The following is an 18,103-nucleotide window of genomic DNA, read 5'->3' on the forward strand; positions in this document are numbered from 1 at the left end:
ACAAAAGGGGCTGTGAAGGTAAGACTGGGTAACTTGCACGAAAGTAAAAGAATAATAAGCTGCAGATGCCACTGAAAGGGAATTATACCAACCAAGCATGATACTACTGTGTAGACAACATTAACTGGTACTGTTTTGGGAAAAAATATCCCTTGCACTCTGTTTAATCAGGGTTGGCTTTTGGAAGAGATAAAGAGGTAAAGAGAGAGAGTATATGTTGGCAGAGACAAAAACCACACACCACACTGTGGATGAATGGGAGGATTTAGGTAATTAGTTAGGATCTAAAAATTGTACCAAAACTTAAAACATTAAAAAGACATGAGAAAAAGATACCAAAATCAAAATAACAAGTCTTAAAATGGAGGTATGTTTTTTCCCTCATAAACTAACACACAACACCAATTAGCTCTCTATATGAAAAATGAACATTTCATTTTATGGCTACAGTTCACCCTTGAGTCAACCAACAGCTAATAGGTGAGGTATAGAGTAAAAAGAATATAGCAAGGATAACAAAGTAACACTAAAAGATTAAATCAAAGCTGAAATTGCCAAAAGAGGAAATACATGCTAGAAACAGCAAATTGAAGAGCTGTTCTTTGGGAGCTTTCCTTTTTTTTCCTTCCTAAATCCACCTGAAGGGTGGGGTGGACAGGAACAGACGGATTAACTATAAGACTGGATTAACGAAGAGAAAAAGGAATAAATGCATATGTATAAGAACTCAAAAAAGCACTAGTTAAGTGAAAATCTGGAAACCATGTGTGTATATGTAATATGTGTGCACACTTACGCATTTCCATAATGTTTAAATGTTACATATTTTTGTATTCCATCTAACAAGGGAATACCATACTCACGCCTATAAAAAGGTAGAGGCTCAGACAAGTGTATTTCCTTGGTGAAGTCTTTAAGAACATTAAAGAAGAGACAATCTTCTATTCAATTAAAATGGCTGATACTGACATAAAGAAATCAGAATTCTATTGTCCTTTGAGAAAAATAAAATTCTAACAAAAATTTGACTCAAGTTTTGTGCACATATGTAATTTAAACATCAATCTCACTTTTGAACGAAAACCTGCGAAGTAAAATATTAATAAACACAAGCTAGAAGTATAAAAAACATCTTTAATACAATTTATTGAAAGATAAACTTTGAACTCTTTTGAAGGACGGTTTGGACAACTTTAAAATTACTTCATTCATGGGAATGCAAGCTGGTGCAGCCACTCTGGAAAACAGTATGGACCACTGTGTAAGGGTGAGTACTCTGGACTCTGAAAACAGGATGGAGGTTCCTCAAAAAACTAAAAATAGAACTACCCTAGGACCCAGCAATTGCACTAGTAGGTATTTATCCAAGGGATATAGGTTTGCTGTTTTGAAGCGGCACATGCACCCCCATGTTTATAGCAGCACTATCAACAACAGCCAAAGTATGGAAAGAGCCCAAATGTCCATCGACGGATGAATGGATAAAGAGGTGGTATATATATATACAATGGAGTATTACTCAGCAATTGAAAAGAATGAAATCTTGCCATTTGCAACTACGTGGATGGAACTGGAGGGTATTATGCTAAGTGAAATTAGAAAGACAAAAAAATCATATGACTTCACTCATATGAGGACTTTAAAAGACAAAACAGATGAACATAAGGGAAGGGAAACAAATATAATATAAAAACAGGGAGGAGGACACAACAGAAGAGACTCACAAATATGGAGAACAAACAGAAGGTTACTGGAGAGGGGGTGGGAGAGGGAATGGGCTAAATGGGTTAAGGGGCACTAAGGAATCTACTCCTGAAATGATTGTTGCACTATATGCTAATTTGGATGTAAATTTAAAAAAATAAAAAATAAAATTACTTCATTCACACATGCTTTGCATAAATGCACAGCTAGAATTTATCCTACAGATACGCTTATTAACTACACAAAGACCCACATTCATAAAGAAATAAGATGCTAAATTATATGCATGAACCTATTTATGTTTTTCTTTTTTTAATCACAATGTATATTTTACAATAAGAAAACAAATTTTAAGGGGCGTCTGAGTGGCTCAGTCAGCTAAGCGTCTGACTTCTGCTCAGGTACATTCTCATGGTTCACGAGTTCAAGCCCCACACTGGCTTCTCTGCTCTCAGTACAGAGCCTGCTTCAGATTCTCTGTGTCCCTGTCTCTCTGCCCCTTCCCTGTTCTCTCTCTCAAAAATAAAATAAACATAAAAAAAAGAGTATTTTAATACTTAAAAAAAAAAAAGAGAGAGAAATTAAAGAAAACAACAAATATAAATGACCAGGTGGAGATTTCTGAATATCAAGATTATTCAATATTAGTAAACCAATTAACACAATTTTATTCGTGTATGTAACTGCTCACTCAATACCTTCACAGCTATTATACAGGCACCTCAGTTCAAAACTGAGCTCCTACTCTTCCCAATCTTTTGCTGCTCAGTCCTAAATCTTTGGACTCATCCTAAACTCCCTTCTTTTACTAAACCCCATTATCCAATCATGATGTAATCCTACGGTCTCCATCTTCTAAATGTATCCAGAATCCAACTGCTTTATATACCATCTCAATTGCAATCACCCTGATCTAAGCCAATATCTGTTCTCATATGAATTGTAAACTTTTAAAAAATGTTTGTTTATTTTTGAGAGAGGGGTGGGGGGCCGAGGGAGAGCAGAAAGGGGTGGAGATATAGAATCCAAAAGCAGGCTCCAGGCTCTGAGTTGTCAGCACAGAGCCTGACGTGGGGCTCAAACTCATGAACCGTGAGATCATGACCTGAGTCAAAGTCTGATGCTTAACCGACTGAGCCACCCAGGCTCCCCTGTTATATGAATTTCTTAAATAACTTCTAACTGGTCTTTCTGCTTGCCCCTCCTTCCAACTGATCAAAATACAGTAGTAGGTGTAACCTTGGCTTACCAGTCCTCAGCTCAAAATGCTCCAAAGGCTCGTCATTTCATGAGGAATAAGAGCCAAAGTTCTTGCGATGGTGCACACAAAAGCTTTATACCATCTGTCACCTCTATTGCCTCTCTGACCGCATTTCCTTTTGTTTCCCACTTCTCTCCTTGCTCAGTTCCTCTGACTGCTTTGCTGTTTTCTCAATATGGCAGGCAAAATTCTAAATCACAGGCCTTTGCACTTGGCTCTTCTATTAGTTCCACTGTCATTCCTCTCACCTCAGGTCTTCTTAAAAATGGCTGTTATTTAGAAACATGTAAGTGAAAAAAAAAGATTCTATTCTTGATTGTAACAATAAAAAATACTCTGGCTAAGCTTAAAACCTGTAAACACAAAGTTTTTAAATTATTATTTATTTATTTTGAGAGATCACAAGCAGGGGAGGGGCAGAGAGAGGGGGATAGCAGATCTGAAGCAGGCTCCACGCTGACAGGCTGACATCAGCGAGCCCGATGTGGGGCCTGAACGCACGAACTGCTAGATCATGACCTCAGCTGAAGTCGGATGCTCAAACGACTGAACCACCAAGGCGCCCCGTAAACACAAAGCTTAACTTTTACAGCTATTAATAATCTATAAATTAACCTATAATTTTAAACTCAGTAAGGTTTTGGTGGGGAAGGAGAAAGGCAAACAAGAGTTAAATAACCTTAAAAACTGCAACTGAAAGAATATATGCTTATAAAGGGAAAAGTCCCCATAGAATTTCTGATAAGCAAAGATAGAGGGGAGTAATTTGCCCTACCACATATTAAAAGTATTTTAAAGTTACAGTAATTAAGATACAGAAAAGTTAAACAAGAGAACTAGACCAAAGAATATATGACAGCTTACTGTGTAGCAAACAGGATTATTTCCAAATGAATTAAAAAAAAGAAAAAGAAAAAAAAAAAAAAAAAAAGGAAAAGATGACCAATGGAAAACTGTGCGTTAAGGACACTTCCACAGTCCAGGGATAACACAAGACTCCTACAGAAAACATGCCTTCCTTAACCCTTGCCCCAGATGAGCTCACTGTGAAAGATTACAAATCATACAAAACAGACTGATGTGATGCAGTCAGCAGATGCAAAAATGCGGAGAATCTGTCCTCAACAAGCTAAAAATGGATTTTCTTAAAAGTAATTTCTGCATCCAACATGGAGTTCCAACTCACAACCCTGAGATCAAGAGCTGAATGCTCTACTGACTGAGCCAGCCAGGTGCCCCTGGAAATGGAATAATTTGAAAGCGATTTTAAAATAAGTATATTAAAGTTGTTCAAAGAGATAAAGGAAGGAATAAACATCATAAAAGAACAGGAAATGATAAAAAAAAAAAAGGATGTTTCTGAAAGTAACCACAAATTCTGAATGAAAAGCACACACTCAAGTAAAAAAACAAAATACAAAAAAATCCAAACTGACAGGTTCGATAGTAAAGTAAATACAGCTGGAGAGAACGCTGATGACTAGGCGGAAGAGTCCCAGAAGACGAGAGAAATAAAACACAACAAGCCAGAGAGATGGAAATGGGAAGTGTACAAAGAGAGAATGGCAAGATCTACGACAATCTAATAATACAATACCGTATTAAAAAAGAGAGGAAAAGTTTAAAGAAATTAACAATTTTCAAATTTTCAAAACTCAAGACAGACAAGAACAGACAAGAACTGAGAATGAGGGTGTAAGCTAAGACCTTAAGTGGCTAAAAACTAATTCATACATCTAAATATACCCTTAATACTGCAAAACATAAAAACAAAACTGAAAGTAGGGAGTTGGGGAATTTAAATTACTAGAGAGAAGGTACAGATAAACTATAAAAGAAGGACAAACTGACATCAGAATTTTCATCAACAATAAATACTGGAAGGAAATGAAGTATCTTCAAACTGCTGAATATAAAAATTTTACATGCAGTTAAACCATCACTCAAGAATAAAGGCAATTTATAACTGTATATATTTACAAATACACATATGTAGGGGCACATGAGTGGCTTAGTTAAGTGTCCAACTTCCAACTCCAGTCAAGATCTTGCGGTTCGTGGGTTTGAACCTCACATCAGGCTCTGTGCTGACAGCCTAGAGCCTGGAGGGCGCTTTGTATTCTGTGTCTCCCTCTCTCTTCGCCCCTCCCCCGCTTGCACTAGCTTGCTCTCTCTCAAAAATAAACAAACATTAAAAAAATTTTTTTTAAAAAACAGCAACAAACAAACACACATATGTATACATTCAGACACAAAATAAAGACTGGCTTTACAACTCCTAGACTGCTGCTGGAAGGCTACTAAAGGAGGCGCTCAGCAAGAAGGATAGAGTGGGACGTAAGAAGCTCCAGAACAAATAAGAATGGCAAATGTGTTGGTAAATGCTAAGTATGAATTTACAGATGACTGATTTGGGTGGGGTTGAAATTCAAGGTAAAATATTAAAGATCAATAATAGATGAGAAAAAAAGATGTTTTAAAAAGAGGCATTCTATGGGTGGAGGACGGGTATTAGGAGGGCATTTGTGATGAGTGCTGGGTGTTATATGTAAGTGATGAACTACTAAATTCTACTCCTGAAACCAATATTACACTATACTTTAGCCAACTAGAATTTAAATAAAAACTTGAAAATACAGACATAAATAGAGGAGTTCTAAAGTCCTCTTGTTCCAAAGTAGCAAGAAATGAAGATTCAAGTAACCCAACAGCAGAAAAGGCATAAAAACAAGGCAAAGAGAAGACTTAAAAAAAAATTATGGAAGAAAGATTCCAAATATAATAGTAATCAGAGTAAATGCAAATGTTTAATTCACCTCTTAAAAACACATCAAAAACAAACAGACACAGAAAAAGTGAAAACAAAGAGATGGGAAAAGGTGTATCTAGCAAGTACTTACCAAGATCCCTATCTATCTATCTATCTATCTATCTATCTATTTTTTAACGTTTATTTATTTTTGAGACAGAGAGAGACAGAGCATGAACGGGGGAGGGGCAGAGAGAGAGAGGGAGACACAGAATCGGAAGCAGGCTCCAGGCTCTGAGCCATCAGCCCAGAGCCCGACGCGGGGCTCAAACCCACGGACCGTGAGATCGTGACCTGAGTCGAAGTTGGACGCCCAACCGACTGAGCCACCCAGGCGCCCCCCAAGATCCCTATTTAAAGTAAAAGCATTGTTAAGAGACCAAAAGGGGAACAATATAATGATGAAAGGAAAGATGGCAAAGAAGAAATAACAACCATGAACTTGTATGTACCTAACCAGTCATCCTGGAACTGTATCAATATATAGGCATTAAAAAAGAGGAGGAGGAAGAAGAAGAAATGGGAGGTAGGGAAATAAGAGAAGTTGTTTAAAAGTATAAATTTGTATTTTACTAGATAAAGAAGCCCTGGAGATCTAATACACAGTATAGTGATTATGGAGACAACACTACTGTATTATAAACATCAAATGTGCTAAGAGACTAGATCTTAATTATTCCCACCACAAGGAAGAAATGATCATTGTGTGACATGATGGAGATGTTAGCTAAGGCTACAACTGGCAGGCACACTGCAATAGCAATGATCAAATCAACATGTTGTGTATCTTAAACTTATACAATATTACATACCAAATATATTGCAAAGACAAATAGAAAGCAGACCAAAGGACCCAGAAGATACGAACACAATGATTAAGCCCAAACTAGAAGTTAAATTTAGAGCTGTGAAGTTAACGAACAGGTTATGGATATACTCACGCCCAAACACTGTCTTTTTTAAGGAAATGTGGACTCTACAAAAGACGAACTGAAATTATGCCTACCAACACGGAGATCTTGAGAAGACAACAGTGAATTTTAAAAAACCCACCAAGTTGCAGAATATGTACACCATGATGGTATTTATATAAATTTTTTTGTGAACATTAAACTAAACAATACATACTGCATTTTGCTCATGGATACACAGATGTGTAGTAAAAACCTAAGTGCCTGAACTGGGAGTATACATACCAAATTCATGATAATGGTTACCTCTGAGGAAGGAAGCAGGTAGAGGAGATGACAGAAAATAAAAGAAACATTAATGTTTATTGTATTTTTCTTTTAAATATTAAAAAAAAGAAAAAAAGTCAAGCTTAGTAACATTTAAGGTGGTTATGTACACAGATGTTTGTTACATCATTCTTTGTACTTTACAGAATTAAAAAAAAAAAAAATAGGGAAGGAGGACATTAAATCTGGTAAATTTTTCCATACTCAGGGAATTGAAATTCTTCACACAATAAATTCAGTGGTGCAGAAGAGTTCCAGAAAATTGGCAGTGGGAGTAAAATGAAGTCCAACTATTTCCAACTACAGCACAGGTATGCTAAGTATGAAAAGTTGCTGAAACCCAGGAATTGAATTAGTAATAACACCTTTCCAGATTTAGAATTGAGAAAAAGATTCAACCATCACATGAGTAGCAGAGACAAGGCCCAATGGCCAGTGTACTGAGTAGAATAGTGCCCCCCACCCCCAGACCCCATCCCAATCAATATTCATGCCCAACCAGAACCACAGAATGTGACCTTATTTGTAAACAGGATTTTGCAAATGTGATTAGTTTAACATGAAGTAATACTGAATTAGTCTTAAATCCAACAACTGGTGTCTTTAATAAGACTATGTGGGAATGCCTGGGTGGCATCCGACTCTTAATTTCAGCTCAGGTCATTATCTCATGGTTTATGGGATCGAGCCCCACGTCAGGTTCTGCACTGACAGTGCGGAGCCTGCTTGAGATTTTTTCTCTCCCTCTCTGCCTCTCCCCTACTCACACCCTCTCACTCACTCTCTCAAAATAAATAAATTAACATAAAAAAAAAAGACCATGTGAAAACACAAAGACACAGGCACACCAGGAAAATGATTGTGTAAAGACAAATGCAGAGATAAGAGATATGCTGCCACAAGCCAAGGAATGCTAAGGACTGCTAGTAACCACTAGAAGCAGGAAGTGGCAAGAAAGGATTCTTCTTTAGAGAGCCTTCAGAGGTAGCAAGGGCTGCCACCTTGATTTCAAACTTCTAGCTTCCAGAACTAGGATGGGAAACACACCCAGCTACTAAATTTTTCTAGTCATAAACACAAAGTCTGGATAAACTGACTCATTTTTTAAGAATAATGAAAGAAAAAAAATCCTCAGCATGGGGACTATGAGTAGAATACTGCAGAACAAGGGAAAAGGAAACAAATCCGAGAAATTCAGAAAAAACACACCCCTGGAAAACTATTACACAAGTTTGGTGAAACAATTAATCAAACTTCCCACATCTCCAACAGAGTCAAAGACAACACAGGCTCTATGGCATGGAAACAGGGAAGATGAAAGGCAATAAGATGACATAAAAAGGAAATATAAAATCTGAAAAGAAAAAATAAATCTTAACCACCCTTGGTAGCAGAACTAGAACCTACCTAAGAGGTACTATAGGTCAGACTGACGATCTGGAGAATTAAAACGGGACGTGAGCAATAAACTTTTCTTTCTTTCTTTACACTATGGGAGAACCAAAGAGATGAAAACAATGACAGAAATGTTAACAGCTAACATCTGAATACTTATTATGTGCATCCAAACTAGTCCAATCACTTCCCACGTTTAATTTAATGATTACACTGAGGAGCAAGTAGTAAGAGCTAAACAAACAGGACAGAAAATAATACAGAGATAACTGGAATACTTCAGTTTGTACCTGTAAACTCAGGCGGACCACAAACCAAAGCTATAATAGAAGAAAACTTGATAGAGTGAGATAAAAAAAAAACCGCAGCAATATCCATTGCGGTTTTGCAATGATGGAAACGTTCAATATTTATGTGACTTAAAGATGGTAGCGGCTAGTCACATGTGACTACTGAACACTTGCAATGTGGCTGTGCCACATGTTTTATCTTCATTTTAAGTAGTTACATATGGCTACGGTAGCTACCATACTGGACAGTACAGAGCAGAACTGGTTACCAATATAAAAGAATGACAATAAGATCATCTGAACTCTGTGCCAAAACAAAACAAATAATCACCCCCACTGCCAAAAGACAGTGGAACAGTTTTAAGGGACAAAGGTTGTGAGCTAAGAACCTGAAACATGGTCAAACTTGTTCTAATCCTGAAGAACTACAAATTCAAATTAAGAACTCAATAAATGGGTATATTAAGGTATAAAGAGGACTATCAATAAACAATGAAATGTTACAATCAAAATAAGCCAAAATAAACCTAAATAAGCCTTTAAATCCAGTTTTAAAACTGAATATAAAATGGAAAACTTTTCTATTTAATAAAATCTCCATTAAAACCAAAGACTTTTTTGAGATTAAAAAAAAAAAAAAAATGCCACCACCTAAATCTGCTTTTATGATGTTTCAAAAAACACACAGAAAACAAATGTTTAAAAGTAAATGGGGTAGAAAAATCCCATACTACATAACATTAGTATCACGGAAAGTAGAATGTAAGGCAAAAACTACTGGAGATAGAAGCCATAAATCACTAAGATATGACTGCAGAGAACTCCACACTAGACACTAATGACATTAAAACAAAAATCAACATAATAGACTACAAATACAAGCAGAAACTATACAAACCATACTGTAACCAAATGCTATAAAAATTAGTAATTAAATAACACAAGGTTGAAAAAGAAAAACCATTTAGAATTTGGAAACTCAATTTGTAACTCTTGGGGAAAAAAAACGCAAAAACTCAATGGCAACTTACAAATAGCAAAAAGAACACTTCACACATCAAAGGCTGTGGAATGCCATCCAAAAACTACACTCAGAAGAAAATTCAAAAAGTTAAGTGCTTTTATTATTACAGAAGAACAGAAAATAAATTAATCAAGCATTTGAATAAAGGCAGAGAGGAGGGGGGAAAAAAAATCAAGACCACAGGAAGAAGAAATTACCAGCAAATAACTGATCTTTGAAATGACCAATAAAACAGGAAAACTGCTGACAGGATTAATGAAGAAAGAGAAGACAAATATAATTAAGACTGAGAAATGGACATAACCACAGGTAACAAGGATTTAAAAATTAAGAATGCTTTCTATAAAATTCTGTATGGCTTTATTTGAAAAATCTGATAGATGGACAATTTTCTGTACAATAAATAGGTGTTAGTCTCAGATGGTTTTTGACTTAAGTTCCAACAAATTTTAAAGAAACTGATACTTCCCAGAAAAATGCGTTCAAGTTTTCCAGAGCATAGCAAATGGCAAAGTATCCAAATTCATTTTAAGAAGCTACCCTACATCAAAGTTAATAGTGAACTTCTAAAAGGAATGACATGCCTCACTACAACCATTTCTTAACACTATTCTGAAGTGTATCTAGTCAAGGAAAAGGAGTAAGAAGTGTATAAAGAGGTATCACATTGCTTGCTGGTGACAGATAGACTATGTAGAAAATTAAAATAATCAACCAGAACACAGAGTTCATAGAAGTGTTCAATTACAAAACTCAACAGCACTCATGAAATAACACTAACAGAAAAGATCTCATTTGCATCACAAAATAACATGAATGTAGGAAATATGTAAGAATTGAATGAAGAGATAAGATACTTACGTACATGGAGAAATTCTGTTCCTTTAATACTATAAATTATATTAATTCTCTCTGAAGGAATTTCCATTAGAAACTCAATGCAGTGCACATGAAAAATTCTAGTACCAAAGCTCTCTACTCATCATTCTGTTAATCAGAGTATTAGTTCAAGCACTGAAAAAAATTCTTTTAGCTTGAGGACAGTTTACAAATAAAATATCAGAGCTTCAACATCTATGTATTTTATCTCAGCCTTTCAAAGTTTATTTTGTGTGTGTTTTATAATAAACTACAATTTTCCATAAGGCACTCTTGCTCCTGCCCAAAAGTTCAACTAGTATTGAAAAGTTAGGCTTCCAAAATTTATCACAAGAAGCCCCTGTCAATAAAGAACATATTTTCTTTGATACCAAATTACTCACTTTTAATACAAACTCATAATCACTTTAGTTCTTTAGTTCTCATCCACAAATGTCACGACACTAGGCCTTAAGAGAATGTCCTACTGATATGTGATGTCCTGTTATGTCCTCAAGTGTGATACACGAGGAAGTGGTAGAGGACCACTTTAAAGAATACAACTTTAAAATAAAACCCAGAGCGAACATTCCTACATAATTATCCTCCAACAGACTATAAAATTCCAAAATCACACCAGAACACTGCCAAATCATCTGATAAGAAATGCTACCCCTGTGTTTATAGCAGCATTATTTACAATAGCCAAATTATGGAAGCAGCCCAAATGTCCACTGACAGATGAACGGATAAAGAAGTGGTAAGTACACACACACACGCACACATGCATGTGGAATATTACTCAACTATAAAAAAAAGAAATCTTGCCATTTGCAACAACATGGATGGAGCTAGAGAGTATAATCCTAATAAGTGAAATGAGTCAGAGAAAGACAAATACCATATGATTTCACTCATATGTCGAATTTAAGAAACAAACCAGAGACACACCAAGAAACAGATTCTTAACTATACAGAACTGATGGTTACCAAAGGGGAGGTGGGTGGTGGAATGGGTGAAATGGGTGACAGGGATCAAGGAGGGTACTTGTCATGATGACCACTGGGTGATGTATGGAATTGTTACATCACTATATCGTTTACCTGAAACTAAGATAACATTGTATGTTAGCTATACTGGAATTAAAAAAAGTTGTATTGATCTCAAAAAAGAGATCAAAAAGAAATGCTATTAAGGCCAATCCAAAAATCTCAAGGCATGTTATTTTTTTTTATAATACTATTCGTACTGGGACCCCTGGGTGGCTCCGTCAGTTAAGTGTCCAACTCTTGATGTCGGCTTAGGTCATGATCTCACTGTTATGAGATTGAGCCCTGCATTGGGCTCCATGCTGAGTGTAGAGCCTGCTTGGGATTGATTCATTCTCATTCTCTCTCTCTCTCTCTCTCTCTCTCTCTCTCTCTCTCTCTCTCTCTCCCCCTCTCCCTCTCCCTCTCCCTCTCCCTAGCTCATGTGCACAAGCTCTCTCAAAATAAGTAAATAAGCATTAAAAAAATACTATCTGTACTGTGATATACTTAATATACAAAATAACTTTACCTAACAAAATAAAAAGCAACCCTATATTGGCCCCACATTTCTTTTAAAACTTTTACTGATTTGAAATTTCAGTATATTAGAAACTAATGTTTTAGATTGAGCTATAACTATACCTCATAGAAGCAGCAGGATAAGAAATAAACATAGTGATAACATGTTATAAAAATTTGCCACTTGAGTGTTTCTTCACTGGCCTAATTGCTAACATCTACCATACCAGACCCCCAAAAGTGATGAAATACATAATAAATAGCAATTAAGGGCAACTTGTTATCATATGTACTAATATTACAATAAAATCACGATAATAGGAAATAACCTCCACATTCTCCTCAGGCTTTACAGATTTCCATGGAAGATAACCCCACTCTCCCAATCTCAAAGCTCTCTGCCCTCCCAACTCTGATACTCATAACACCCTAGTGATTCTTCCTTAGGACTAGTTTTCAAAACTATTGCATCGTAAGAGCTTTGGAGCCTTCAGACTATTACTTCCACTAGGGTTACTATTGTCACTAGTCTTTCTTTCTTTCGGACTCCAGTCTCTCTTACCGCCAATCTACTCCAAACATAAACTATCTGTACATTTATCTTTTACAAAAAAAAAAAAAAATAGCTTATGATACTTCACTGCTCAAAACTCTAACCTAAAGTCAACAGTTTCGTCATTTAAAGCCTTTCATTATTTACTGACAGATTTCATTCCTGTTTATTTCCAACAAGTTCATCTTACTAAATCCTTTGTTGTAGTCACCGAATTTAAGATACTAATGACATAAAAACAGACTTTTAGAGGCAAAAAGAAATGTGCTACTACACTAAAAGTACATCTCAGCTACAAGATATATTGTAATTTCAGAAATGCTGGTAAAACTTGATAGAATAAAATTCCAGCTGTGATTCAACTAAGATGACTGCTCTGTAAAACTGAATGAGTTCCCTAAAGTGAGTTTTATATTTGGTTCTAGCGTGCACTAGAGATAATTTAAAATATGTAGATAAGCCAGTAACATTGACATTAAACATGTGTTTTTTACATTCTCTACTTGTAGATATACTAGTAACCATCTATCCTGAGTAGGTAGAAATGTGGTGGGAAGGGCAATAACAAGGGTAATTTGAGTTAATCCAGAGAGATGTAGTTCCTGTTTTATTAAAATTCTTTTTAAAAAAACCTTGGAAGCAAATCTTATTACAGTAAGTATGAACTCAATGCTGTTTACTAATATCAGAGAATGGCTTATCTGTTACCTTCTTTGCTATCTAGGCTCTGTCATTAGAAAGTAAGCTCCATGAAGGCAAGCACTTTGTTCACCAGTGAAACCACAAGAATACCTGGAGCACAGTGGGGATTCAACACAGTGCTGAATAAATTTGCTTGGCAAATCCAGCACCTCAAAATGGTAAAAGACAAGATGTCTGCTCAACAGCAAATATCACCAAGCAAGGAGACATAGTGAGCAATCAAGACAGAATGGCCTTTGCCTCCAACACTGGCAGAACTCCAGTATTTCTGCTATAACCAGCAAATGGTTTATTTCCTGAACTCAACTGGTTTCTTTTGTCTTATTTACCATGTAGCTTACTTTTGCAGGTCAGGATGACTGTGTTTTAGAAACTGACGCTTGGGAGCATCTGGGTGGCTCAGTCGGTTAAACATCTGACTTCTGCTCAGGTCATGATCTTATAGTTCAAGTCCCGCATCAGGCTCTGTGCTGACAGCTAGAGCCTGCTTTGGATTCTGGGTCTCCCTCTTTCTCTGCCCCTCCCCCACTCATGCTCTGTCTCAAAAATAAACACTAAAAAAGAAGGAGGAAGAGGAGGAGGAGGAGAGGAGGAAGAGGAGGAGGAAGAAGAAGAAGAAGAAGAAAGAAAAAGAAATAGAAACTGGTGCTGGAATCAAAGGGTCTTTTAGTATGCTTTGTATGTCTCTTCACAAGTACATTTGATTTTAGGCATGGACCAGAAGCTATTGTCAAGAGCAGGGAAGGTTTGCTACCATACAGATAAAAAAGAATCCAGGATGCCACCCTACACCACAGAAAATTTTTACAAAATCCCTAGATGTCATGACACAGTGAGACTAGCAAACTGCCCCAAGAAAGGACACTACTACCCCTTGAGATTTTTTTTGGTTTTGTTTGGTTGAGGTTTTTTTGTTGTCAAAAGCATAGAGACATGATCAAAAACTACTTTCTTACACTTGACAGTAATATACAGTTTTCTTGCTTTCTCAATATCAACTCTTTAACCTCTGAGAAAAAAATTCTGACTTATAGGTCTATTCATAAAAAATTGAGACCACAAATGTCAATGTGAGAAACTTGCCAAATACCCTTCTCTTTTCTGTTATTTTGGTAATGCAGGCATTCTAAGGAACAGACATGAGAAAAATGGTACAATCTGATAGTTAATTTTTACTGTACTTTCCTTAAAAACAAACAAAAAAGATAAAGGCAAGGTTATCCGGTCCAACTGCACACTATAACAAAACAAGCCAAGCACCGGTAATCCGCTGTCTAACCAGTAATGGTTCTGACAATTCTCTCCCCTCTTCTATGTTACCACTTTTCTCATCAGCAAGAGTATTGTAATAGTTAGCTCTATCTTAACATTTCCCTTCAAATAAGCGATTTCTCCGCTCTCCTATAGAGCAATAGAGTTATCTAGAACGTTTCTCAACTGAAGCATTTAGTTCTCTTTAATGTTTTGAATACATCTCAACTCCTTGCCCCCTTTCTCTCCTGAACCCACTCCACTCCAAGCAGAATTTCGCTCTCCTCCCGTTAGCAGGACAGCTCACACGGACCTCAAACAACCCTAACCCTGCCATACACGATGGTCACTTTGCACCTTTCCTGTGCTGGGCCTGCCTGCGGCACCTCACACACCACCCGCTTGTTCCTCACTGACCCACGTTCTTCATTCGTCTTCCATGTGCCTTACTCCCTTCAGTTTCCTTCCACTTCACCAGTCACTCCTTCCCCGTCTCTTCCTTCCCCTTGCAAGGCCTCCAGGCCCCCTTCCTTCGGAGCTCCTGGGCAGTCCCTGTTTCCCTTCATCTGTTGCATTTTTCTCCCCGGCACTTAACGCTATAGGACTTACCATTATACCTAATTTATTATTTTGTTTCTACCCACTCGAGTATTTCAGGAGGGCAAACATTTTTATCTGTTTTTGTTTAGTGTTGTATTCCCAGAGCATAGAACAGACCCCGCTCACTGTAGGAGCTCAATAATATTTGTTGAATGAGTGAACAACACAAGTGCTAACAGTAACAGCCACTCTGTACCAGGAACGTATCAGCCAGACATCCCAATGAGCAAGTTACATACATTTCATTTAACCCTCAAACCACCCGAAGAGGTCACTGAGGCCTGGGGCGAAGGGAAGGATACGGGGAGAGGAGTGTGGGGGTGGTAAACGTGCTCCAAATCACAAAGCTATTAAATAGCAGTGACATGATTCAAACCCAAGTTTATCCTCTTTAAAGGTAATGCTCTTAACCACTGCATGGTATGAATTTTACTGAAGTATTATTTCATCAGTTTTGGAATTAAGTCCAACTGTGTGTGCTATTTGAAGAGGCAGCAATCAAAAGTTTCCTACACTTTTAACTGACCTCCATTCATTTAGTCACATCAATGTAAAAATTTTAAGAGAGACTCTTATTTGAAAGGAAAGCAAGCCATTTTCAGTGATAACAGGACAAGTAGGAAGCACGTTACCCTCCTTCAAAGTGTTGATGGCAGCACTTAAACCTCTTCTTCCCCATTTCTATTAACAAGTTCAAGTCAGTGGTTTCCAAATCTGGCTGAAGAACCATCTAGGAGTTGTTTTTCTGAGAACAAGGGTCCCAGGAGCAACTTCAGAACCCAGTATTTTGTCAAGCTCCCCAGGAAACTTGGGGGTTAGCGAAGTTTGGAAAACACTAGTTAAATGAACCAAAGTTGGCAAAAGACTAATAATTCTATCTGAGCATCTGGCTCACTGTTTAACAATGACCAAGTCTCACCGGTACTGACCTTCCTGGAAAGAGGAACGATGCTGTTGGGTCGAACAAGCCTTCGTTTCTTACAGCTCAGTACAGGACGTGTTCGGGCTGCCACACAGGTGCCATCAGTTGATGAAGAAACTAGATTCAGTCTTTGCTTTTTTTGTAATTGTTCCTCAGCATCAGAGATGTCACCTGGAATGTGGTCTGCCAAGATAGGCTGAAGACTATACAAGGGGAAGGAAGAATATTCACGTCTCAGAAGACAAGGAAACAAAGCCTTTGATACCGTTTCAACCTCCTCTGCTTACACATGTTCACAGACACAAACAAGTTCTAGGACAGATGCACATCACTTCTTGATGCTGGTATCTGCTAATCTAAGTGAGTGAGTGTGTATGTGTGCATGTGCACGCGCATGCAGTGTCTGTGCTGATCTTTAAGACTCTTGGTGGACAACAACATCATGTCTGAATAGTGTAAGTCAGTAAGTGACAAATTCAGGTTCCAAGTGATAAAGTTCTCTTCTACAACAGAAGCATGAATGAAGAATTAGCTGTAGAAAAACTGCAAGTGGTAAGAAAATGATTAATCCTGCAAATGTTAATGGGCTGCCTAAGAAATAGTTCTTCTATAAAATTCGACTTTCAGGGATGTATACACATTGTTCACTTGTAGAGGGATTCCTTCAACTTTCATAAATACAGATTTACAAACACAGCCTTTAGGGATCTAATCTGTCCTAGAGTAAAAGATTTTATGTACACGCTTCTGAAGAATTCTACCAAGACTAGGACCAACCATAACGACTCACAATAACTGTAGGACCTTTTCTTTTTTCTCCATGGTGAGTTAATTTTAGGCTACAGTAAGTAAAAGGGAAACACATTAATATGCTAATTAAAATATACTTGCTACTGTAAGATGCATGCACAATATTATTAAGCAATAAGGTTTCTGACTTTAAACCAGGGTTAGTCCTGGCTAGGGATAACTAAGAGTCCCAAATTCATCATTTACGAGCCTACTGAGCACAGGAAGTAGACACAAAACTTACGTGTTAATAACGCCATTGACAGGTCTCAATGCTCCACATGACTTAGTAGACAATGACTCTGAATGACCAGAGGCACCATGGTTTTCCAGTGGCTGAGAAACAGACTCGATCTAAATAAGGAGAAGAAAGTTAAAAATACATTATAACATTTAACCAACAGTATCCAGAATGTAAAGCAGCACCATTTCATCACTTAAATGAAACATCTAAAATTTCTGATATCAACCTAAAAAAACTCGTATGAATGAGGAAAAAGGAAAATTAACTAAGAGAACTGGCTTTTGCTTGGGGTGAAGAAGGGTAAGGAACCAAAATATTTTAACAGACTAATAGTAAGTGCCTACTGAGGAGGAAATGACTTAATGATTCCATGGAACAGAAGCTTAGCAAAATAATTACATAGTAACAAGAGTCTTCAACTAAGGGTCAGGAGGGAGGAGAGAATCCCAAGCAGGTTCCACAACCATGGGATCGTGAGCTGAACCAAAATCAAGAGTCAGATGTCCAACCAACTGAGCCACCCAGGGGTCCTAAAACAAATTTATCTTTCTTATAAAAATCTGGGGGTGCCTGGGTGGCTTGGTCGGTTATGCGTCCGACTTTGGCTCAGGTCATGATCTCACAGTCCGTGAGTTCAAGCCCCGCGTCGGGCTTTGTGCTGACAGCTCAGAGCCTGGAGCCTGTTTCAGATTCTGTGTCTCCCTCTCTCTCTGCCCCTCCCCTGTTCATACTCTGTCTCTCTCTGTCTCAAAAATAAATAAACGTTTTTTTTTAAATAAAAAAAAAAATCTGAAGAAAAAGCACAAGTCATCAATAATCACATGACCTACAGATAACTGCTGCGAACAGCCTATTTTTTCATGCCTACATATACATATACATATACATATACATATACATATACATATACAT

General features: G+C 37.2%; 1 protein-coding gene across 5 annotated transcripts in view; it reads right to left on the minus strand.

Annotated features, from left to right (window-relative positions):
* KANSL1 (KAT8 regulatory NSL complex subunit 1) overlaps positions 1-18,103 on the minus strand; it is a 176,702-nt gene that overhangs the window by 15,499 nt on the left and 143,100 nt on the right. For all 5 annotated transcript variants that reach the window (XM_049637560.1, XM_049637562.1, XM_049637563.1 and 2 more), the window contains 2 exons: positions 17,192-17,301; positions 16,166-16,361 (listed from right to left, as the gene is read on the minus strand). In XM_049637560.1, coding sequence (XP_049493517.1) covers positions 16,166-16,361; positions 17,192-17,301 — 306 coding nt within the window. The remainder of the gene's footprint in view (positions 1-16,165; positions 16,362-17,191; positions 17,302-18,103) is intronic.

The sequence above is a fragment of the Panthera uncia genome, chromosome E1 (genome assembly GCF_023721935.1).
Source record: "Panthera uncia isolate 11264 chromosome E1, Puncia_PCG_1.0, whole genome shotgun sequence".
Classification (NCBI taxonomy): domain Eukaryota; kingdom Metazoa; phylum Chordata; class Mammalia; order Carnivora; family Felidae; genus Panthera; species Panthera uncia.